Genomic DNA, 25,064 nt, shown 5'->3' on the forward strand with positions numbered 1-25,064 from the left:
AAGTTTGTAGAACAGCTGCTGGATTTTAAAAAAGAAATATAAAATTTTTTCAGATGCTTTGAAGGTCAATGTCTCTAAAGACTTAACTTTCCTGAGGGATATACTTACATATATTTAAACATGTCAACATATTTCATCTCTCTAGGCAAAGTATACTTCTTTCATTTTTTCAGGATTAAAAATAAATCCTGATAGTACCTCTAAGCAGCAATACACCTGGAAGAAAATCAATGAATAATAAAGAAAAATAACATTTATTTTGTCCCTATTTGCTTTCCACCCATGGTGAAAAGAACCAGCTTATCTGCTTCTTTAAACTAAGGATGGGAACCACATCTAATAAAATGCCCCATATTAGGTAATGAGTATTAAACACTCCTTTTAAATTAGAGTTTAATAATATAATATGCCAGGGGGATACTGGAAATATCAGGGGGAACACTTTGTAAAGTATATGATTGTCTAACCACTATGCAGCACAACTGCAACTAGTACAAAATAATACTGAATGTAAACTTCAATTGAAAAAAATTGTTTCAAAGAATAAATTTTTTAAAAGAGAAATTTGAAGCCCAGAGAATTAATTTCTTTAAGGTCAAAAAAGAATTAGAGCTGATCTTGAACTAGTTTTAGTGGTTAGATCAAAAAGAAAACAAACCAAGCAGGACAAAGCATTTGACTTGCAGCCCTTATTTTTGTTTGTTGTTGTTGTTTCTTAATATGTTTTTTATTGATTTCAGAAAGGAAGGGAGATGGAGGGAGAGATAGAAACATCAGTGATGAAGGAGAATCATTGATCGGCTACCTCCTGCCCTTGACCAGAATTGAACACAGGACCTTTCAGTCCGCAGGCTGACGCTCTAGCTACTGAGCCAAACTGGCCAGGGCTGCAACCCCTCTTTTAAAGAGGTCTGATCTTATGGAAGAAGCCACTGGAACTAGTCCATTCACCTATCCAATACACACTGACTAGTCGAGCACTAGACAGTATGATAAATGCCAGAAGCACACAAACATTTTATGATTCCTGCCATCCAGGGGCTCATAATCTAATTAGTGTCAGAGACTTGCCTATAAACAACATGTCAACACCAAGTGTTTTAAATGGAAGAAGCACAAACTCTAACCTGGAAGATTAATGGAAAAGATGCATTTGTGCTGACTTCACAGATGAGTAGTTTATCATGGAAACAGCATGTGAAAGGCATGAAAGGAAAGAAGGAAACGAAGAAAAGGTATTATAAAATAAATTTAAAATCATTTTTTCCCAATTTGATATGTGTGAAATAGGATCTTATTTTAATTGTCATTTTCCTAATTGCTGTGAGACTAAGCATATTTTCACATACTCATCATTTAGACTTTCTCTTAAGTGAAGTGACTATTTATCATCTACCCCCATTTTGTCCTCCTGAGTAGTTTGCTTTTTATTAACTAGAGGCCCAGTGCACAAAAAATTGTGCACTCGGGGTCCCTCAGCCCGGCCTATGCCCTCTTGCAGTCTGAGACCCCTCGGAGGATGTCCACCTGCTGGCTTAGGCCCGCTCCCTGGGGGATCAGGCCCAAGCTGCCAGTCAGACACCCCTCTGGCAGCCCGGCAGCCCTCGGGGGATGTCCACTTACCAGCAGGGAGCAGACCTAAGCTGCAGTCAGACATCCTTAGTGCTGCTGAGGAGGCGGGAGAGGCTCCCGCCACCACTGCTGTGCTGGCAGCCATCAGCCTGGCTTGTGGCTCAGCAGAGCTTCCCCTGTGGGAGCGCACTGACCACCAGGGGACAGCTCCTGCATTGAGCATCTGCCCCCTGGTAGTCAGTGTGTGTCATAGTGGCCAGTGATTCCCAGTCGCTCTGCTGTTAGGATCAATTTGCATATCACCCTTTTATTATATAGGATTAGAGGCCCAGTGCACAAAATTCATGCATGGGAGGGGGGTCCCCTCAGCCTAGCCTGCACCTTCTCCAATCCGGGACCCCTTGGTAGATGTCCAACTGCTGGTTTAGGTCCGATCCCTCTCACAATTTTGGACTGTTGGCTCCTAATCACTCACCTGCCTGCCTGCCTGGTTGCCCCTAACTGATCCCCTGCCGGCCTGGTCGCCTCTTACTGCCCCCCCCTGCCAGCCTGGTCACCCCCAACTGCCTCCCTCTGCCAACCTGGTCATCCCCAACTGCCCCCTCTGTTGGCCTAGTTGCCCCAAACTGGCCCCCCCTGCCAGCCTGGTCACCCCTCATGACCCCCCACCGGCCAGCCTGGTTGCCCAACGCAGCCTGCTGTTCAGTTGTTTGCTCATCCCTCACTAACCCCCCTGCTGGCCTGGTCGCCCCACTCAGCCTGCTTGTTCAGTCGTTTGGTCACCCCTCACTAAACCCCCTGCTGGCCTTGTCGTAGGCAGCCATCTTGTGAGGGCATGAGGGTTAATTTGCATATTACCTCTTTAATATATAGGATTTGTGTAAATTCTTCATATAGTGGTATTTTGGATACTAATTCTTTGTTGCTCATAAGTACTGCAAATACCTTCTCCCTGCTTTTCTTATTACTTTAAAAATGATATCATTTGTGACAGTTAAAGGAGTTTAAATTTATTTAATTTTAATTTTATATTATTTTAATATAGACAAATTCACAAATAAGTTTCTGTATGTTTTATTCTTTTAAGAAACCTTTTCTTGCCTGGCTAGTGTTGCTCAGTGGTTGAGTGTCAACCTATGAACCAGGAAGTCGTGGTTTGATTCCTGGTCAGGGCACATGCCCAAGTTGTGGTCATGATCCCCAGTGTGGGGCATGCAGGAGGCAACCAATCAATGATTCTCTCTCATCATGGATGTTTCTATCTCTCTCTCTCCCTCTCCCTTCCTCTCTGAAATCAACAAAAATATATTTATTTTAAAAAAAGAAATGCTTTCCTAAGACTTCCATATTTTCTACAAAAAGTTGCAAAGTTTTGCTTTTCACATTTCAGTTCTAAATCCACCTGAAATAGATTTTGTGCATGGCACAAGGAAGCTCCAAATTCATTTTTTCTTTCCATATAGATAATCAATTCTTCCAGCATCATTTATTGAATAATGTATCCTTTCCCAGTCTTTGTAATATCAGCTGTTGCAGGTAGGATTCCCTGGGAAATGGACTGAGAAGAGATTCCCATGAAGGCTTGGTGGAGAAAGGGAGGGAGGCAGGATTGGGCAGAGGAGGTGCAGCTGCCACAGAGGCCTCAGCTGATCGCACAGGGAGCTCTGAAGCAGGGGCGGCCCTTCAGAGTTGTCCCGCACAAGGCACCAGGACTGAGCTTTTGGACTCTCACACACAGACCAGCCATTGGGTAGGACTGCCCTTGAGGAGTAGGTGGAATCTCAGGAAAGGTAGCTACGTTGGGCAGAGGGCAGTTCCGAGGGGTGAAGTTGGGGTGGGGGGTGGGAGGAGATGGGACACTCAGCCATGAGCCATCAACCAGCAATTCTCCCAGCAGCTGAGGGAACTAGGGCCTTGATATTAATAGGAGAATCTGGGTGACACACACAGTATCTTCTACACAGCCTTTGTCATGTATGCCCTTTCCAATTTTATGGGATCACTATTCTTTTGGAGTCTTTTTCCTATGAAATAACTTCCAGATATGTCTCCATTTTGGTCCCCTGCATGTAACCCAATTTGTTAATGGCCTCCTTCCAATATGTACCCATAATTACACCCCAAACGCCATATTTGTCAGACTATTTACAGTACAGTAGTACATTTTTGCCCTTGATATCAATATCTATTACTAATGTAGTCTGGCTTTTGCTTTAAACAGTCACATCACCTAGCTGGCTCAAAATCAATATGTTGTCAACTAACATTGAAACCAAAGTCCTTTACTGGTAAGTGGATATTTTATTCTAAATGCAGAGTGTTTCCAGTATCCTCTTGAATTCAATCTTGTTCCATTTGCTTAGGAAGGATTTAACAAGCTCTGACTCTGTCATCTAACACTTCTTTCTCCATCTCATTTTTCCTCCAAAGCTGACTAAGAACACCAATAAGATGTTGAAAAGAAAATATCTGAACAGGATTGGGAATGGCGAGGAGCCTTGTGACATGCAAATGATACCTTTCTGCTTTTTGGCACAGATGCATTCACCAACACACTAAGCATGAGGGCTCCTGTGTGTCTTTACATGGCAGTTGTCTTCCCAGTCACTGGAGGCAGGGACCTTAGCATGATCCTTTTTTTTTTTTATTTCTTTTTTTTTTTTAATTAAATCTTTATTGTTCAGATTATTACATTTGTTCCTCTTTTTTTCCCCCCCATAACTCCCCTCCTCCCAGTTCCCGCCCCACCCTCCGCCCTCACTCCCCACCCACTGTCCTCATCCATAGGTGCACGATTTTTGTCCAGTCTCTTCCCACATCTCCCACACCCCTTTCCCCCCCAAGAATAGTCAGTCCATTCCCTTTCTATGTCCCTGATTCTATTATAATCAACAGTTCATTCTGTTCATCAGATTATTTATTCACTTGATTCTTAGATTCACTTGTTGATAGATGCATATTTGTTGTTCATAATTTGTATCTTTACCTTTTTCTTTCTCTTCCTCTTCTTAAAGGATACCTTTCAGCATTTCATATAATCCTGGTTTGGTGGTGATGAACTCCTTTAGCTTTTCCTTATCTGTGAAGCTCTTTATCTGACCTTCAATTCTGAATGATAGCTTTGCTGGGTAAAGTAATCTTGGTTGTAGGTTCTTGGTATTCATCACTTTGAATATTTCTTGCCACTCCCTTCTGGCCTGCAAAGTTTCTGTTGAGAAATCAGCTGACAGTCGTATGGGTACTCCCTTGTAGGTAACTGACTTTCTTTCTCTTGCTGTTTTTAAGATTCTTTCTTTATCTTTTGCTCTTGGCATTTTAATTATGATGTGTCTTGGTGTGGTCCTCTTTGGATTCCTTTTGTTTGGGGTTCTCCGCGCTTCTTGGACCTGTAAGTCCATTTCTTTCACCAGGTGGGGGAAGTTTTCTGTCATTATTTCTTCAAATAGGTTTTCAATATCTTGCTCTCTCTCGTCTTCTGGCACCCCTATAATTCTGATGTTGGTACGCTTGAAGCTGTCCCAGAGGCTCCTTACACTATCCTCGCATTTTTGGATTCTTTTTTCATTTTGCTTTTCCGGTTGGATGTTTTTTGCTTCCTCGCATTTCAAATCATTGACTTGATTCTTGCGCTCCTCTGGTCTGCTGTCGGGCATCTGTATAATATTCGTTATTTCAGTCCGTGTATGCTTAATTTCTAGCTGGTTCCCCAATATAAGATCGAGGGTCTTATTAGTTTTCGTGTAGATCTCATTAAGTTTATCGGCAGCTTCTAAACAGTTCTTGAGAGACCTTAAAAGTGTGGTTCTGAACTCTATTTCTTCCTTTGACAATTTTGTCCTGTTTCTTTGTCTCCGCATTTTGTTATGCTTCCTTGGTGCACCCCCTGGAGGGTTTGACCTCCAGGCCAAGTGGCTATGAGAATCAGCTGTGTCAGCAGTGAGAGAACTTCTGTCCTCTAGGGAGGTGCTAATCTAGCCTTTGCCTGAGGCTATCCGGCAAATGCCTCTGTGCAGGGCTTGGGCGGGGCGGGTCGCACAGGATCAACAGGGTGGGCCGGAGAGAGCAGTTATGGCGGCTCTCAGTCCTGTCCCCAGGGGCTCTGCCTCTCTGAGTCCCAGCACCCGCTGCAAAGCTGGGAGAGAAAGCTGCACTCGCTCTGACCGAAGTCAGACAGTCCCGCTTCCCCCGTTTGAGTCTGGGTCCCTAAAGACTCGCCCGGATCTGGTGCTCAGAGTCTGCGACTCCCTCCCGATTGAAAACAACAACCGCCCTCCGCCGCCAGCTCCGCGCACTCCGCACCTCAAAATTTGACTTCAGCACTGCGCCTCCTCTGAGTGTCCGTGTGCGTTTCTCTTTCCTCCTAGTTGTAGGACTTCCACTCAGCCAGCGTTCCTGTGGTTCTGGGTGATGTCCCTTCCGTTTTTTGGTTTCACTTTTGAAGTAGTTGTTCAAAGCAGCAAACTCCGGCGTTAACCTATGCCGCCATCTTGGTTCTCCTGGAAAGCTGATTTCCCCTTAGCATGATCCTTGACTTTGTTTCCTTCCTCAACTTTAGAGCCAATCATCTAGTTCTGAGTCCACAGAGTTTTGGAATCTATTCCTTGTTACTAGCAACACCAAGACCATTACAGACCTGTTTGATTCTTACTCCTATTTACAATTTAGGACGTTCCCACTGTTGCCAAAGCTATTTGCCTTGAAATAAAAGCTAATAGCTATTCTCCTTTTAGGGGTTCCCCACCTGGAAGAGATGACAGTAAGTATTGCCCCTGCTAGAAGAGAAGATGCATACAGCTTCCCAGGATGTAGTCGGCTGAGAGCATCCATGGGCCTCGTTGGCATACAGACTATTGGGCTCACCGAGGATAAGGGAAAGGCGGCAGCTCTTTGTAAGGCTGTGATTTGTAAACATAAAAACAATTCCTCACATTTGTAATGCACGTTCATGTATTCTGTCTCCTTTCATTCTCACAGCAACTCTGAAAGAGTGATATTATTAACCCGTTGTTGAGTATGAGAGCTGGAGAAGTATGTTACGCAGAGACACATAGATAGCAATTGACAGAGGCAGGATTTAAACGTGGGCTTCCTAATTTCAAGGCAGTTGTGAATTAGGAAACTAATTTCAACTAAACAGTTATGTGAATCACGGTCTATTTGGCACGAAAAGGAAAAAGCCATCTAAAGGCAGAGGAGTTCTGAAAGGACAGCCCCGAACCTCTGGAAGGAAAATATTGCCCAAAAGACACAGGAAGTGATTTTTCTGGTGACACAGAGGCTGAGATGGAAGAGCTGCTGCAGCTGAGAAGCACTTTCCTGATTTGGGCTCTCTGTAAGGTTAGTCATATATTATCATATGATTTTTCAAGACATTTGCTCTTAAAGGAATTAGAAAGATGGCAAGAAAATAGTAGTGCTGCTCTTTAGAATAAAGCTGCAGATGTGTGATTGCAGTATCATAATTACTTACTAGATGGAATCCTGCAACTCCATAATATTTGCTGATAACATAAAACTGGTTGTAAAAGTTATATACTCAAAGCCTAATGGATGCTTAAAGACAATTTGGAGAAGTAGTATCTTGGACCACATGCAGCAACTGGCACTTGGAAGGCATAGGTAGTTATCTGAAGACAGCTGTATTGAAGCCAGATGTTAATCTTATGATTAATTGTAAAAAAAAAAAAAAAAAAAAGTTGTGATGACAGTAGCAAATGTTAAACAGGAAACTAGCATTCTACCTCCAAGAACAGCAGTCTACCTTCCTGTATTAATGCAATGTACAATGTCAGTAGGATAATACAAAAATAATAGATTTTCATGTTTACAAGTGTATAGGTCCCTATATCTGATATAGTCTATAACAATTATTCAAAATCATTACAAAAATGCTTAGGTGGGAATTAAACTGTTTCTCAAGGATAATTCATCTATATCATTTTCCCTTGAATAAAATATTTACACTTACAGGATTGTGAATTCATTTAACAAAGCTATACTTAGTATAATAATTTATGTCCCTTTAGTTAAAATTTCAAGTAATCACATCTCATCTTGTCATAGTGAATCTCGTATGCACAATAAATAAAAACCCATTCAACAATCAGCATTTATATAATATATGCTCTAAGCTATATCAAGTGTGATGCTGTGTTTTAGAGATACAAAGGTAAATAAAGCTTGGTCTCTGCTTCCATAGAGTTTATATTTAGACAGACATGTAAACAAATAATTATGGTATAATGCAATAATGTGTAAAGTTCTATGAAATTTTTCATTCTATGATGAGGGAGGTTTTATAATAGAGATAACATTTAGAACTTTTTTTTTTTTTTTTTTTATTGCTTAAAGTATTACAAAGGGTATTACATATGTATCCATTTTATCCCCCCGCCCTAGACAGTCCCCTAGCCTCCCCTATCACCCAGTGTCTTATGTCCATTGGTTATGCTTATATGCATGCATACAAGTCCTTTAGTTGATCTCTTACCCCCCTACCTCCTGCCCCCCAACCCTCCCCGGCCTTCCCACTGCAGTTTGACAATCTGTTTGAGGCAGCTCTGCCTCTGTATGAGATAACATTTAGAACTTTTGAAAGACTTTATCTTGAAATAATTTTAGACTTACAAAAAAGTTGAAAAATAGAGAGTTCCCTATACCCCTCTCAATATTATGCAAACATTTACATTTGCATAACCAAGGTTAGGATGGATTTTGAAGAATGCCTAGGAATTTGTCAAGTATCTCATGTAAAGAAAACATTTATGAATAAAACCACTGAGTTATAAAATACTATAATAATATCTAAATATTTTTGCAGAACTATTGTGCCAAGCCTTTTAAATATATCACATAATCCTTAAAACAACTCATAAGTATTTAAAATATTATATCTATCACCACTCCCATTTACATACTGAGGCAGTTGCCAATCTTCTGGTAGATAGCAGAGCTGGAATTTGACACTGACGTGTTCAGCTCTTGCACACACGCTCTCAACCAGTACACTGTGATTAATGATCCAGAAATGGAGAACAGTCATTGTATATACACATTAGGTTACATTAGGGAAGGCTGTGGGGACAGTGTCTGACAGTGGAAGGAGAAAATAAGATCAGAAAGAGGATGTAAAGCCCTAACTAATGGAAGGCTACTGTGATAGGCAGAATTCTAAGCTAGTCCCCTAGATTCCTGTCCCCTGGGGGACATGCCCAGAATAATCTCCTCTCCTTGAGCGACAGCAGAATCTGTGAATATGAATGCATGTCACTTCCACGATCCAGTTATATGGCAATGGCAATGGCAAAGGAATTCTGCAGATAGAATTGTGGTCCCTGGTGTACTCACACCACTCCATTGGTTTGGGCCTCAAATTCTCAAGCCATTTTCTAGACCCAATTACTCTTTTCCTGCCTTGATTCCTGCTTCCACTCTTGGAACCCTGTCTCGTACTGTAAGGATCCTGCTCTGCTAGCTAATAACAGGCGTTTTATGGGCAAATTAATACAATGAGTTTTGTGCATAGCTTTGGGGATTAATCACATGGCCTCAACTGATATTTGCATTGTATATTCTCACAACAGTGCTTTCACACAGAAGGCAAACTTCAATGGTGGGCACCAGGCATCGAGCGGGGGGGCCTTGCAGGACCCTTGAATCAGCCTAGAGGAGCTCTAAGTAGCTGCCCAGTCTTGTGGTTCACCAGTGTGTGGGTCATAAAGTAGCCTGGTGCAAATGTGCGGCCTTTGATCATGCATAATACAACATTGCTGGTTAATCTGTGACCAGCAAAACACATGACACAGTAAGCTGCCTCTGGTTTCCATTTCAAGTTTGATCACTTGGCTACACCTCAGTGACTGCTGTTGACAATACAGTTAAGTCTCATTTAAGATTAAGAAAGGTCTGTTGTAGTAAAACTTATTATGTTGTAAAATTATTCCAATTAAAAGAACAGTTTCTTTGTTCACACAAAAATTTGGCTTTGAGAACCCAAGTTCCATTTAATTTCAGCCCCATCCTCTGAGCGTATTCAGATTCTTTTTTTTTTTAAATATATTTTATTGATTTTTTACAGAGAGGAAGGGAGAGAGATAGAGAGTTAGAAACATCGATCAGCTGCCTCCTGCACATCTCCTACTGGGGATATGCCCGCAACCCCGGTACATGCCCTTGACCGGAATCGAACCTGGGACCTTTCAGTCCGCAGGCCGACGCTCTAGCCACTGAGCCAAACCGGTTTCGGCGCGTATTCAGATTCTTAAACCTACACAGAGATGAATACTTTTAAGGTTAGCTTAAAAATAAAGCATCATCTACCAAACTAACATGATAGTCACCACATAATATTATATGAAACCAATTTCATTCTGTGTAACGTAGGATAGGTGGGGAAAATTTGCCCCCGTTACCGACCAAGTTGTCTTATCATCCATTCATTCTTCCACTTATACGTTCATTTAATGAAACAATCATTGAATACGTGCCATTGTCAGTTATTGAACCTGACTCCAGGTAAATAATGAGGAGCACGACACTGTTACTGTTTTTTATTTTAAAAAAGAAGAAAATATCTGTTTCAATTCTGACATATTCTATCACCAGCAGAAACAGGTTCCGAATGAAGAAGGGACACGAAGAGCATGGCGGGGACAAACCCACTTCTCTCTGCTGTATGGCAGGTCAGCTGAAGGGATTCCCTGCAATTCTGTTTAACTGCTCCTGGGGCAATGTGTCACTCACGGTCACTGCCTTGTCACTTGTAAACTGGAGGGTAACAATTTTTTTGTTTCTATTTTTAATTTTTTTAGAAAATCCTCATCCGAGAATATTTTCCCATTGATTTTTAGAGAGAGTGGAAGAGAGGGAAATACAGAGAGAAACATCGATGTGAGAGAGACACACTGATTGGTTGCCTCCTGCACATGCCCTGACCAGGGCCTGGGCCAGGGAAAAGCCTACAACCATGGTATGTACCCTTGACCGGAATTGAACCCAAGACTCTTCGGTCCGCAGGCCGACTGAGCCAATCCAGCTCCGGCTGGAGGGTGTTTTTAAGTTAAAGTCAACAACCAAAAATTTTAATTAAATCAATGCAGATTGACCACCAAGGAACTGCAAATCATCCATTTGAAGTATAAGACAGGGTCTTACATTCAAAAGCTTGATGAGAATTCAAGACTGACACAGAAAACAATGAAATAATATTATAAAAATATATATACTAACATAATAATATGGAAATAATAGAGGTCCAAAATGTATTGTCTTCACAAAAAATGATATAGCTATCAGGAGTAACCAAATTATTATTAGTTGATAAAATTAAAAAAAGCTTTGTAGGAGAAGATGTGACTTCAGGTGGCTCAGAAATAATTGGTAGAAAGAAAGAGGACTTTGGTTTTTCTTATGCTATATCACCCTTTAACTTATTTCATAATGGAATGATATTATTATTAGAAATGCAATTTTAATTTTTTTACTTACTTTAATTGCAAATAAAACTTCACTGATTAAATTCAAAAGCTATTGAGTGAGCCAGTTTCAAGCTAGACTGTGTAATTTTTAAAAAATTCACTGGAAAATCAAAATTAACCTACAGAAAACAATGAGACCAAGACAATGCTTTTTAAGTCACTTAAAAACGGAAGTAAATATAGACGCTTTCATTGAGAACAAATCAAGAAATTCACATCAAATAACCAGTTGTGAGCTACTATTTGTAGCATCATTTCATCACTGAGAAACCCCAAAGAGTAAATTATTGAAATCTTTTTTGGCCCTCTGAGTCAACATTGGTCTTTAATTATAATAAAGCTATTATTATCTAATATTCTATGAAGTATTTTCATCAACATTATGTTACTTGATTTTCAAAAGAACCCTATGAATGTAATATTATTCTTTCCAGCAAATGCAGTCAGGGGAGTAGCAACCAGGTGCAAAATCGCTATTTCTCTGGCTCTACCAATGCTAGTGCTCCCCTCCCCTCCACAATTTCTCCTAGTCATTCTAGGAATCACATGTGCTCACAGATGCAATCCTCCCATCATCACTGCTGCTCTCTCCTGCTCTGTTTTTTTTTTAAAATATATTTTATTGAGTTTTTACAGAGAGGAAAGGAGAGAGATAGAGAGTTAGAAACATCGATGAGAGAGAAACATCGACCAGCTGCCTCCTGCACACTCCCCACTGGGGATGTGCCCGCAACCAAGGTACATGCCCTTGACCGGAATCGAACCTGGGACCTTTCAGTCCGCAGGCCAACGTTCTAGCCACCGAGCCAAACCGGTTTCGGCTCCTGCTCTGACTGTTTAATGTGCCTCTAGACACTTCTAGAATCGTCACCTGGGCTTTTGCAGCTAAGGTGCCAGCTGCGTTCCCAATGCACTACTGCCCTCCTCCCTCACTTGTCCTCTTTTCCTTAGTATGAGGTAAAGACTGGTTCACTCCACCAGATTCCCGGTCACACCGCTTCAACAGCCCCTCAAGTAGGGATTCTTCATCCCTACGTTTGTTATACTGTCATGAGACCCTATCTTCAATATCTGAAGGACATGTTAGTAAAATTACTCTGTAACTTTCTGCACTGCTTTTTTCATTGTGGTCTTCTCTCCCTACCATCCAGGCATGAGTCCCTGAGAGCTGGGTCAGCAGAGAATCTGGAGGACATCCGTCAGGCTATTTTTACTGTTGTTCCTACCCCAACGCTGATATCCTCTCCTCTGCCTCAGACCCTGCTTTCCTAGGATGCGCTCCGCCCGGTGACAACCTTCGGAGCACTGAGGCAACGAGCTCTCATCAGGTCTAACCGTCTCATTATCCGGACTTGCGGAGGCCCCAGTCTGAACCCAGGCAGCCTATGCTTAGGCTTAAGCCGCATGTGCTATTTGCTCTCTCCACAAGCCTTCTGGGCTGACCTGGAAACCAACAGCTTTAATCAGTCACAGGATTATTTCTGGGGCTCTCTTCCCAAATGCAAAACTCTGAGTCAAAATTTTAACTAAGGCTTAAAACAAACAAAAAAACCGACACCACAACATTTTAGAAAAAAATATGTGAAACCTTCCAACTTACTGCCTTAAGTTGAGAATAAAACTGTCACAGGAATCACAAAAATCTGAATCTCAATATCTGAAGCCCTCGCTCACTTGCTTGGTAGGAAGTGAGGTCTTAGACTCTTCCTCCCGTTATGCCCTCCAGGGGGCCCGTGCTTGGGAGCCTGCGCCCTTGCCCCCTTGGGCTCTGTTACTCTGTCACTCTGCCAGCCTTGGGTTGCTAACAACCTCTTCCTGACCCCTGTAGCCGGGGCTGTTCTCTCCCTCGGCTCAGAAAGTTTCTGCTTCTCTCAAATAGCTCCTCCACCTGCGAAACCACTGGGCTTCTGATGACAAAGTCATTCCTTCCCTCATGCCAAGAACCCTTCTCCTAAACTAGGTAGGGCCCTCTCAGGAGTTTGAGAACATATCTGTGCACAGAATTTTGATCCAGACTTGTTCTCTCACAATATTTCCCTTTCCATTGTTCCTATCTATTATCGTGTATCCTTCAAAGACCCCACAGGTCCTTCTATGTCCTAAACATACCTTATTCCCAATCTGACAGTTTCAAATTCTTTGCTATAAGGCACTGGGCCACAGAGACAGCCTCTGGTCCCATGTGCAGGAGCAACACATGACTGTGGGGAACTCCGAGGTTCTCGGGAGAGTGAAGAAACTCTGGAGCACGATCTGGTGGGCAGCTGAGCTACCAGGGCACAAAGGAACCAGGGGGGTGGTATGGCCTAATGTCACAACCCAGGGGCCACAAAAGTGTACTCAGTAGCATGGGTTGATTCCCATTTAAGAACTAACAGGAGTTACGATCCTTGTAAGTGATCAGAGAGTAAAGTAAAATAGGCAGTGAAGGTCATTTACCTGATTAAAAACAATCAAGAAGAAGAAAGTGGGCCCAGAGTCAGTGTGTACTGTTTTCAGAAAGCACCCTCTCACAGAAGGGTCCATGAAGAATAAAACAAAACATACAGCTCCAATATTCAGTACTTTACTTTGTCAACTTGATTAAATGCTTGACATATATATATATATATATATATATATATATATATATATATATATATATATATAATATGCAAATGAGGTCGGGACTCTATAATGGTCACGATCAGCTCAGGAGGAGGGGCTGTGCGCAGCCCCGAGTCTGATAGAACAACATGCAGGCATGGCCCAGAGCCTGAGAGATCAACACAGAGGGGTGCCTGCTCTGAGCCTCTGACATGGCTGGGGGCAGGCCCCCAGCAGACACACACACACACACACACACACACACACACACGGCGCCTGCTCCGAGCCTCCATGGCACAGCTGGGGGCAGGCCACCAGCAGACACACACACACACACACACACACACACACACACACACACACACGGGGGCGCCTGCTCAGAGCCTCCATGGCCAGACTGCAGCTTAGGCCCTAAAGCCGTCAGTAGGAAATCCCCTGAGGGCTCCGGGATTGTGAGAGGGGGCAGGTTGGGCTGAGTCTCTCCCACCCACCCCAGTGCACGTATTTCGTCCACCGGGCCTCTAGGTCAATTATAAGCTTTAAAGTTTGTCTTTTCTAATGCCCCCAAGAAATGATACTATGAGGCAGAATAGTTGTCATGTGAAAATACAGGATGGTGCAAAAGTAGGTTTATAGTTGTTCCTATGGAAAATAATATAATTGTTAATAAATAATAATATGAGAATAAACTGTGTTTCGTGTACTCACAACTGTAAACCTACTTTATATATATATATATTTCTTTATTGATTTCAGAGAGGAAGGGAGAAGGAGAGAGGGATAGAAACATCAATGATATGAGAGAATCATTGATTGGCTACCTCCTGCACACCCCCTACTGGGGAACGAGCCCGCAACCCAGGCATGTGCACTTGGCCGGAATCGAACCTGGGACCCTTCAGTCTGCAGGCCGACGCTCTATATACTAAGTCAAGCCGGCTAGGGCTGTAAACCTACTTTTGCCTCACCCTGTACATATGCAATAAATCTTCAAATTATAATCTCTTTTTATTTTAAAAATGGTCTTATCTCTCTCTCTCTTTTTATTTAAATGGTCTTTGAGATTTTTCAGTGGCTATTACTTTTAATCACAGTGTTAATTCTGCCATTTCTATATTTCTTCAGAATTACTTTAGATGAATGTATTTGGCTTAGGACCCAGACTGCCACCCTTGATTTAAATCTTATACTCTGAATCCAAGAATAGAAAAGTGACAAATAAAAAACAATTCAATAGAAGGCGCTATCCTTAAGGCACAACTGGATATTGACCTGGGAAAAAATTCATTTATGTAAAGCTGTTTTGGGATTTTACAACATCAGATCTTGGTCATGGTCCTGGCCTTTAAAAACAAAATCTTAACAAGAGAAGCACTTTATTTCATATAGAATCTGACCACAAAATGTAAATTGTTCATTGGTAGAAAATCTATTTAAATATCCCATATGCAAATTAGTTAGTCTAAATTTGCATAACTGGGGAAGACATTTTTAAATTATTTTTGTGCTTTGCATAAAAAGCAACCAAGCACAATGTGTTGTCAATCACTGGTAAATGTAAGAGCTATGCATTTAAAAAACCAGTTACATCTTTCTGAATTCACAGACTGAAACCTGCACAATAAGATCTTCCAATTCTTTCACTTCCTCTATATTTGAACTTTAAACAATAAGACAATTGACCTAATTAAACTGAGAGATAGAAAGGTCAAACAGCAAAGAAATGAAACAGTGTAATAATTATTTATTATCAAGATAACCAGTGTTCTATAACAAAACATATACTACACATACACACATCCTTCTTTACCTCATTGGTCATTTACAATACCATTCCATCTGTCTACAATTTTTGGTCCTCAGGGCTCAGTCTATCTGCATCATCGTGTCTCACTCTTGCCCTCCAGATCCACTCTCCGCCCTTCTGCACATGCTCTTGGCTCCAAAGGCTGACCTTTCAGATCGCATCTACCAACTCCCTTACACTTTGCCTTATGGTTGGTTCAGTTAGAGGAGTTTTCTAGGCAGAAGATCAAAGGAAAGTGAGGCCAGGATATTTATTCCCACAACTTCCTCTCTGCCAGGTGCCTCTCCCGCAGGCCACTGTTCCCGCCACATGGTCCTCCTGATTAAGCTCCCCTGTCAGGTTCCAGAGACCCCTGCTTCCCTTGTTCCTTCCGGCCTCGGGATGTCGGTTACCTGCCAGGACCCTGTCTAACCCAGGAGCCTTTCTGAACTGCCTTCTTCTCTTGGTTTCTGGATAATGATCTGTCCTCATCCAGTCCTACCTCCCTGATAAGTCCTTTTTGGGCATGCTTTCACAGGGCTCCGGCAACCTGAATTTCCCTTCGTGACAATGCTGTGTATCAATGCTGAACTTTTGCCTCATTAAAGGACATGGGTAAAAGTGTGGTTTAGCTATAATCTTACCATACACGCACATCACTTTAGGAGTACCTTTTTTCTTTAAATAAGTTTGGCTCAGTGGTTAGAGTGTCAGCTCATGCACCGAAGGGTCACAGGTTTGATTCCCAGTCAAGGACATGTATCTGGGTTTCAGGTTTGATCCCTGGCCCCAGTTGGGGCGCATGCGAGAGGCAACCAATCCATGTGTCTCTCACAATGATGTTTCTCTCTCTCCACCCTCCACCCCTTCCCTCCACTCTCTCTAAAAATAAATGGAAAAAAAAAATCCTCTGGTGAGGATTAACCAAAACCAAAAAATAAAAAAGTAGTTACAAATCACTCCTTAAAAAATCACGAGTGACACATTCACCACAACCTGTGCAACGATCCTATCTAATAAAAGAGAAACATGGTAATTGGCGTACGACCGCTACCCTTCCCATTGGCTAATCAGTGAGATATGCAAATTAACTGCCAGCCAAGATGGTGGCCGTCAGCCAGGCAGCTTGAAATTATCATGAGGCTTGCTTGCTTCAGTGATGGAGGACTCCAACATTCCCCGCCTGCCATTGCAGGCCTCTGAGCTGGCAGTTTGAAACATAGTTACAAAAATAGAAGCTGCCGAAACCAGTTTGGCTCAGTGGATAGAGCGTCGGCCTGCGGACTGAAGGGTCCCGGGTTCGATTCTGGTCAAGGGCATGTACCTTGCTTGCGGGCACATCCCCAGTGGGAGATGTGCAGGAGGCAGCTGGTCGATGTTTCTCTCTCATTGATGTTTCTAACTCTCTATCTCTCTCCCTTCCTCTCTGTAAAAAAAATCAATAAAATATATTTAAAAAACAAACAAACAAACAAAAAAATAGAAGCTAAACAAAACCCCAGAAACCAGCTTTCAGCTAGCCGGGATCTCAGACCTGGAGTTGATACAGAGTTTCGATTGTAGAACCTAAACAAACCAGATACCTGCTTTAAGGAGCGGAGGCCTAAGAGCTGGAGCCTCAGAGCTAAAGCTGGCTCAGAATAAAAAAAAGAAAAAAAGGAGCAGTTGGGAGCTTCAGTCCCAGCCTGAAAACAGCCCTCAGCCCCTCACCCAGACTGGCCAGGCATCCCAGTGGGGACCCCCACCCTGAAGGGTGTGTGTCCAGCTGCAAACAGACATCATCTCCTCATCCAGGCTGGCCAGGCACCACAGTGGGGACCCCCACCCTGATCCGGGACACCCTTCAGGGCAAACCAGCCAGCCCCCACCCATGCACCAGGCCTCTATTCTATATAGTAAAAGGGTAATATGCCTCCCAGCACCGGGATCAGCGGAGCCTCGAGGTCTCCCGGCACCGGGATCAGCATGACAGCGGGCAGCGCCCAAACCCCCAAACCCCCTGATCGCCCTGTGGCTCTGTGTGTGACAGGGGGTGGGGCCACAACCTCCCTATCGGCCCTGCTCTGTTCCTGACAGGGGAAGGCGCCCCAACCCCCTGATCAGCCCTGCTCTGTGCCTGATAGGGGGGTGCTCCCCAACCTCCTGATCGCCCTGCGGCTCTGTGTGTGACAGGGTGCGGCGCCCCAACCCCCCCACCCCACGGGCCCTGCTCTGTGTGTGACAGGGTAGAGCCATAACCTCCCCATCGGCCCCGCCCTGAGTGTGACAGTGGCGGCGCCCCAACCCCTATGGGCCCTGCTCTGTGGGTGATAGAGGGCGGTGCCCTAACCCCCTGATCCGCCCTGCTCTGTGCGTGACAGGGGGGAGCTCCCCAACCCCCTGATGGGCCCTGCTCTGTGGGTGACAGGGGACAGCGCCCCAACCCCCTGATTGGCCCTGCTCTGTGCGTGACAGGGGGTGGTGCCGCAACCTCCCCATCGACCCTGCCTTGAGTGTGACAGGGGGCAGTGTCCCAACCCCCCAATTGGCCCTACCCTGAGTGTGACTGAGGGTGGCATCGCAACCTCCCGATCTGCCCTGCTCTGTGCATGACAGGGGCGGCGCCCCAACTCCCCAATCGGCCCTGCTCTGAGCCCGACCAGGGGCTGCACCTAGGGATTGGGCCTGCCCTATGCCACCCGGAGCAGGCCTAAGCCAGCAGGTCATTATCTCCCGAGGGGTCCCAGACTGCAAGAGGGCACAGGCTAGGCTGAGGGACCCCCCCGAGTGCACAAATTTTTGTGCACTGGGCCTCTAGTGTAAATATAAATAAAGAAAAAAGTGAGTGCTCTTCCCCAGTGCTTCTGGAGCCTTCACCTCAGTCCCCACCTTCTCCCTGCCTTGGCCCTAAATACAGCATTGAACAGCCTGGCCAGTCTTCTCTATACCTGTCTCCATGATATTCAAACCCATACCAAAATATATACTCATACATGGAGAAGGTGATACACTCTCTACAAAAACTGAGAGCATGTTACTAGAAGTAGATCTAGTTCACTACCTTGAATAGCCTCATAATATTACAGAGTATAAGTGTACTATAATTTATCTAACCATTTCTCTACTGATGAAAATTCAAAAAATTTTCAGCTGTCTTTGGTAATACAAACAATGCTCCAATAAATGCCCTTATACACACATTCTTATTAGTGCATCTATTTATGTAAGCTAAATTCCTAAAGTAGGGTTGCTAGGACAAAGTTACATATAGTTTCAATTACTTAAGTAACTTCACTTACTTTCTTAAAATATATATAGCAATGTATTTCCTGTCAATTTAATTCTTGATTTGTTTTATATGGGTATAAGATGGTATATGCAATTTTTGAATGTTATTTTCTTTCTTAGCATTAATTACAGATAATTTTCTATATGTTTTCTGCAATATCTTTCTATGTACTTTCTGTAGTAATCTTAATATCTGTCCATTAATATTGTAAAGCTTCTTTAAAATTTTATTGGCATTGCATCACACCTCAATATTACATCTACTCCCCTATAATATATATGCAGAGAAGAATCAAAGGTTTGACAGTAGCATTAGATATAATAAAATCTATTACACATATGCCTCTCAACCCTCAATCAGTTGGCTTAACTACATCTTTTCATGGGCACAAGAATTAGACAAGTGAGTCACAATATCAAGAAGAACTATGCCTGGGGCATGTGCTTCCATCACCACCCCTGCGATTTCAATCAAAGGAAAAGATCACGAGATGGCTGAGGAGCTCACTGAAGCACTGGGGATGGGGAGCCAAGTTCCATGTGATTCTGCTGGCTTTAAATGGGTCTACTGAAGATCAAAGGTAAAAGGAACCATCGAAACAGAAAGGAATTCAGCCCCAAGGCTGCTGCTATGCAGGCTTGCACAGCTAGAGTCCCTCAAGGTTTGAGAAAATACCACATTCTACAAAGGCTTGGGAACATTCTACAGCAGTTTCCATCCCAAAATAAAAGACTATAAAACCAATTCCAAGGTGGGGGAGAGGGAGAGAGGAGGAGGATGAGAAGAGAAATCTGGCCACTATTCATTGTTAGTATATTCTCTATTTGATCATATCACTACCAGTCAAGAAATTCCTGCGTGTACCCCTTGGAATGGAGAGTTAGGAAAATTACAAAGCTACAGGATGTGGACCAATAGGCTCTGTGATACCTCTGTGCTATCTCCTCTGTGGATGGTGATGTTGGCTTTAATGGCTTGGTCCTGTGAGAAGGAGAAGCGGATTTCATTCTTTCCTGGGAATTACTACTTGTCCATAACAGTTAAGAATCTTCCAACTGGAAACGGGTGTGATTACTTTTGCCAGCCTTAATCTCCTACTAAAGCAGTTAATGGGAGCTTTCGATAATGCTAATCACATCACTTCAATAAAATACCTACATGTTAGTTCCACAGGAAATACATGTCCACAGACCATAAACTCAACCTGGTAATAGCTGCCATGGGAGAGAGGGGGAAGGTGGATGCAGATAAAGGCGCACTGTGCAGTGACAGTAAATGAATTACAGACCCCTCCTCTGGGCTGTGGGGACTGCCTGAGGCCTCTGCTGGGATAAGGTGGGAGGAAAGAGAAAGTTAAAAAGGCAGCTGGAAGCAGAAAAGTCCCCCTGTCTGGACCCATTAGCTGCAGGAAGTAACTGATGGATCCAGAATATAAAGAGGACTCAAGGCTGCAGAAAAGGGGAACTAAAGGGAGGGAAGGGAACAAGAACATGGGATAAACATCAAAGATATTATCTAGAGAACTCCCTCCCTTAATGGTTTTCAAAGGAGGGCCAAGATAAGAGCTAAAATTTGGATGTCCTGGGGGAAGGTCCCAGCAAAAGGGAAGTTATCCGGGCCAGAAAAAAATGGTCGCTCTGAACCCCTATTCTCCTTTGTCTTTCCAACTCCTTTCATAAAGTTGGAAGCACCGGGGGGTGTCCCTGCCAAGGAATCGCTGTGGTTCTAATGACTGGCTCAAGATCCCAATGGAAGACCTGGGACCAAAATAAAGGGAATGGTTCTGAGTGATTGTATGGAGAAGCCAAAGAAGGAAGTGATCATCTGTTGAGCTTGCCCCTCAGTGGGTTCATGGTCAGTCACCCAGAAGCTGAATGTCCTCTGGGTGTCCGCCTTGACCCACATATGGCAGAGCTTTTGTAATATCTTTTCTATAGGAAAAGAACAACAAAATAGAAAGATAATTCTAAGTCAGGGGGAAAGGTTTATGGATGCTCAATGTATTTATACTTTCTGGATGAGGAACACACAGAATCCTAGAATTTGGTGACTTCTAAAAAGAACCTTCAGAGTGAAGCTAGCCATTCTGCACTCTCCAAGACTCTCTCACCTAATAGTTGTAGAGAGCTTCTGTTCCAAGCATTTCACAGTATGCATAGGGAGAAAGAATTTTCATCACTAGGGTTTCAGGATACATGCTAATAAAATCTACAATTCTATGGCTTTCTTGATGACACAGATTGGTTATATTATGACAGAAGCAAGTGTTATCAAACTAAGATCAATATATTGCAAACACACGATGAAACCATTTACCACATTGTTTTAAGAGCCAGCCCCTGGACCAATGATTTAGAAACATTTATAAAAATGTCAAGAATTCAAAATAGTAAGAAAGCTTTTGAAGTTTTTCTTTCCTACATAGATATTTTTATCTCAAAAAATTGCCATATTTGCTCTAACCTGTGAGAGACCATCTATCATGTTACACACTATTCCCTAGACAAAGCATCGACCATATGCTGCTAAAGCACCGCTGAAAGAGAACCTGTTACTTGCACTATGGCACACAAGACCCTGCGCATCGGGCCACACTGGCCTGGAAAATGTAATGAGTACAGGAGTGGCACTTCCTACACCCTGCTTTTTGTGGTCTTACTGGACCCACTGACAGAAGCCCCAAATTGTGTCCATGCAAAATTGTAAACCACATTACGCATATGAGCCAGATTGTCTCTGTAGCACCTTTTGCATAAGAAATGACGTTGCACCAGGAGTGGTAGGAACCTATAAATAAGTTATAACTTCAGAGCAAACATTGCTTTGTGCTCCTTTAGGAAATTAAAAAACAGAAATTTAAAAAAAAATCTGAACTAAGTCTCTTCAAATTAAGCTGAATTTATCACTCCTCTGGTAAAAACAAAAAAAGTTTTTGTCATAAAATAATGATGTTACAAAGGTGATTACTAAAAAGAAAAACAAACAACAAAACCCTCTAACAACAGCCACAGCGCGCTTTTGCTCTTCTACTCGGAGAATCCCCACAAATTCAAGCTACTCAGCAGTACTGCCAGCAAAATTCAGGCCAAGGGGCCAATTACCCGGGGTTTGCATCAAAGGCAGCGACCAGTTGCTACTTCTCCCTGCTTGTTTGCTCCTGTTCCTTTGAGAGTCCTGTGGTAAGCAACCACGTAGGCAGCCTTACCTTACGCCCACCAAAATAAAATAAAACAAAGACATTTACAAAGTATTACTTCTGGAAGCAACTACTACCCTGACTCCATAAGTAAACACCATCCTCACACTCTCAATACTTCCCTATACCACTCCCAGTTTTCTTGCTACAAGGAGAATTGACCAACAGGCCCAGGAATGTCAGTTCATTGTCCACTAACCTGTCCCTGAATAGCACAAGCAGTTTGTGAATCACCCCCCAAAAAACGATGTAAAGCATCTTAAACAGGGACTAACCTGGAGGTGACTGGTGCGGAGGCTGAGCTGTGATCCTCCCGGGCCCCAAGATCTTTTCCAAAGGTTCCCCAGGCACCAACCGAGGTTGGTCCGCTCTGAGGAAGGCCGAGCTGGCTCCTTTGGTCTCCGTGACCTTCGCAGAGGATGATGGCTCCAAGGTGTCAGCAGAGGTGGACCCAGAGAAGGTGCCACTCTTTCTACCAGGAGAGTCATCAAGAGCGGCTTCCCTCTCGCCAGGCAGCCGGAGGAGCCTGTGATGCTGTGGAGGGCTGGGGAGCCTTGGAGATAGAGGCGAGGGAACAGGTGACATCCGTGTGTGTGTGCCAGACTGAGAGGATGAATTATTAAATACCATGCCCAGAGCTGGTGGGGGCGGCCTCTCACCACCTCCGCCCTGTGAGGAGTCGGGGCCAGCGCTGCGGGGCAGATCCAGAAACAAGGTCTTGTGGCCGCTCAGAGACAGCCCAGCTCTCCTCTTGCTTCCAGTGTCTGGGAGGGTGCGGGGGACCGTCCTGCTGAGGGGGAAGCCCAGCCTCTTCCCCTCAGTGGCTTCAACTAACTTCTCACTCTCTATCACCTTCAGGAGGACCTTGTTCACAGCCCCCTCGGTGCTGGCTGGAGGACATTCCCTGGCCGACGACTGCCATGACCCGTCCCCGCGCTGCTCCTTGCCCTGCCGCTTGGAACCAGGAGCCCCAGCCTTGGCTGCTGGGAGGGTGAGCAAGTCTGCGCTGGGAATGAACTCAGCTTGGGCTGCTGGGTGAACAGCAAGCCCTCCTTCGCCCTCAGGATGCATTTGAACTACTCTCTGCACCTGAGCAGACAGGTCCTGGACCCGGGCCACCACTTTGGAAACAGGTTTCTTCCTGTGAGTCCGCTCAGCACACTTCTCCCTCCGGCCCCTCTCTGTGGGTGGATGCTTCTCGGGGTGCTTGTGACTTCCAGAGAAACCTGTCTGCTGATGTGCCAGCCTGTGAGGCGTCCTTGGTAGCTCCCCAGCACCACCGGCGCCTGGCTCGTCCCCTGGCTCGTCCCCTGGCTCATCCCCTGGCTCCGTGGAGCTGCAGTCAGGGGGCGATCCTCCTCTTCCAAGCTCAGCATCCTCAGAAGTGAGCCCGAAGCTCCCAAAGCCAGGGTCAGGGTCCAGCGTCCTGGCAATCTCCAGGGGGCAGATTTCTCTCCTCTGCAGGGAAGAGGAACGAGCCCTATGTGGAAGCAAGTTGCCTCTCTCTTCTAGAAGCCCACAATTAGGCCTCTCTCGAGAAAGAGGAAGGGAGTTGCTGGAACAGACATGGTCCCTCCCCATCTGAGGAGCTGATTCCTGGTCCCCATGCCCTTTTCTTCTTGTCCTCTTCTGAGGAAGCACCTCCACACTCTCTCTCCCTCCCCCAAACCGCCGGGGCTTTTTGCTCCTCTGGGTGCTCCTCTTATTGAGACAGCCCACGAGGGGCTCTCCCTGCAAGTCGCCAGCACTCTGGAAACAGTCGTCCTCAGGGGCCAGACTCACGGATAGCTCCAGCAGCTTCCCCTCCTGGTTCCCCATCGTGATCCCCAGGATGTGGTCTGAGCTTAGGAGATTGGCCAGCAGTCTCTCCCTCTCTGCTGTGAGTTTGTACAGCTCAGTTAGAATGTCCTTCGTGGGAGTCTGCTTGAAAAATATGTCCCCTGGATGTTCATCCGGCTGCAGACTGAGGCTGATGACGTCCGACCCCTCCCTGACTTGGTAGCAGTTCTGAAATGCCTTATTGGATCTGTCTAGAGTTACGGTGCCCTTGTATGAAAATCCTCGGACTTCCCCCCGTGGAAGATAGAAGCTGATGTAGCAGAGTTCAGTAATGGGCTTACGCAATTGGAGGGAGCAGTGAGTGCCTTCCATTATGCCTGCCTAATTATTCATGCCTCAGAGATGCTGGTCTGTGGTCGGGCTTCCCAGGCTCCAATGCTGGGGCATGTGATGGTGGCTACGCAGAGAGAGCAGCTGACCGTCATCGTCATCTCCAGCAGTGAGACTGCCTGAGGAACAGGGGAAGAAAGTAGCTTGTCTAACAGAGTGGATAAATCACACACCAACATAAATCAAAGCATCCCCATGACTTCGCCTTCCTCTCTGGCTGACCTCAACCAATCCTGGCATCAGCCAGGAGGCTGGCTGAACCGCTTCCCCACTCCCACCCCTCCCTGGACCAGCAGAGCTTCTCTACAGCTATGAGATGGGAGAGTGCTGTAACTTTAGCCCCAAGAAAAAAGTTCCTTCTCCCACATGGGAACTCACTATATACCTTAGAGAAGGTCTCTCAGCTTCACTAGGCTTCAGTTTATGTTCTTCTATAAAATAGAACTAATGTAGCTCCCAGAAATCCTGAGGTAAGGGGACTTTGAGATCCTTAGAAAACAGAGGCATTTTAATAACCTGTGTTTGGAATATCACTTTGCAAAAATAGTCAAGCCTTTTTACTTTCCAAAAAGCACCTTCTAAGATTTGACATTATCTATTTATCTTAAAGTAGAATGGGGGAAAGGTACACAGCCACAAATTTGAATTCTCTTCTAAACACAATTCATATTTTGCCAAAAGAACTAAAAGTGAAAAATTTTAAGTTTAAAATTTAAATAAGTGATTCGAGAGTCTTAATCAAGTTGTGTTTTTTTCATACTTCTTGCCCACTGAAGGCCAAATGGAATAAAGAAAAAGCAAAAATCTGAAAGCCAATGCTAGCCCTATATGGATTTTCAAATGTCTTCACCATCAAAGTGGCTAAATCATCACATAATCAGTAAAGGTGGCTGCTCCATCCTGTAATTTGAGGTATCCCAGGAATATCTCTGTGGCTAACATCTTTACACACAAGAATGGAGCTTAGGATTCTGTGTTATAGCACTTCATTTCTTCATTTAAGGCTTCCAT

The 25,064-nt window shown here is 44.2% G+C and overlaps 1 protein-coding gene across 1 annotated transcript; it reads right to left on the reverse strand.

Moving 5' to 3' along the window:
• Positions 1–22,154: 22,154 nt before the first annotated feature.
• On the reverse strand, positions 22,155–24,169 carry LOC132226573 (formin-1-like). The gene has a single exon (XM_059681172.1). It carries the CDS (start codon positions 24,033–24,035, stop codon positions 22,155–22,157), a length of 1,881 nt encoding a protein of 626 aa, XP_059537155.1. The 5' UTR covers positions 24,036–24,169.
• Positions 24,170–25,064: the final 895 nt, after the last annotated feature.

This window comes from Myotis daubentonii, chromosome 1 (genome assembly GCF_963259705.1).
Source record: "Myotis daubentonii chromosome 1, mMyoDau2.1, whole genome shotgun sequence".
Lineage (NCBI taxonomy): Eukaryota > Metazoa > Chordata > Mammalia > Chiroptera > Vespertilionidae > Myotis > Myotis daubentonii.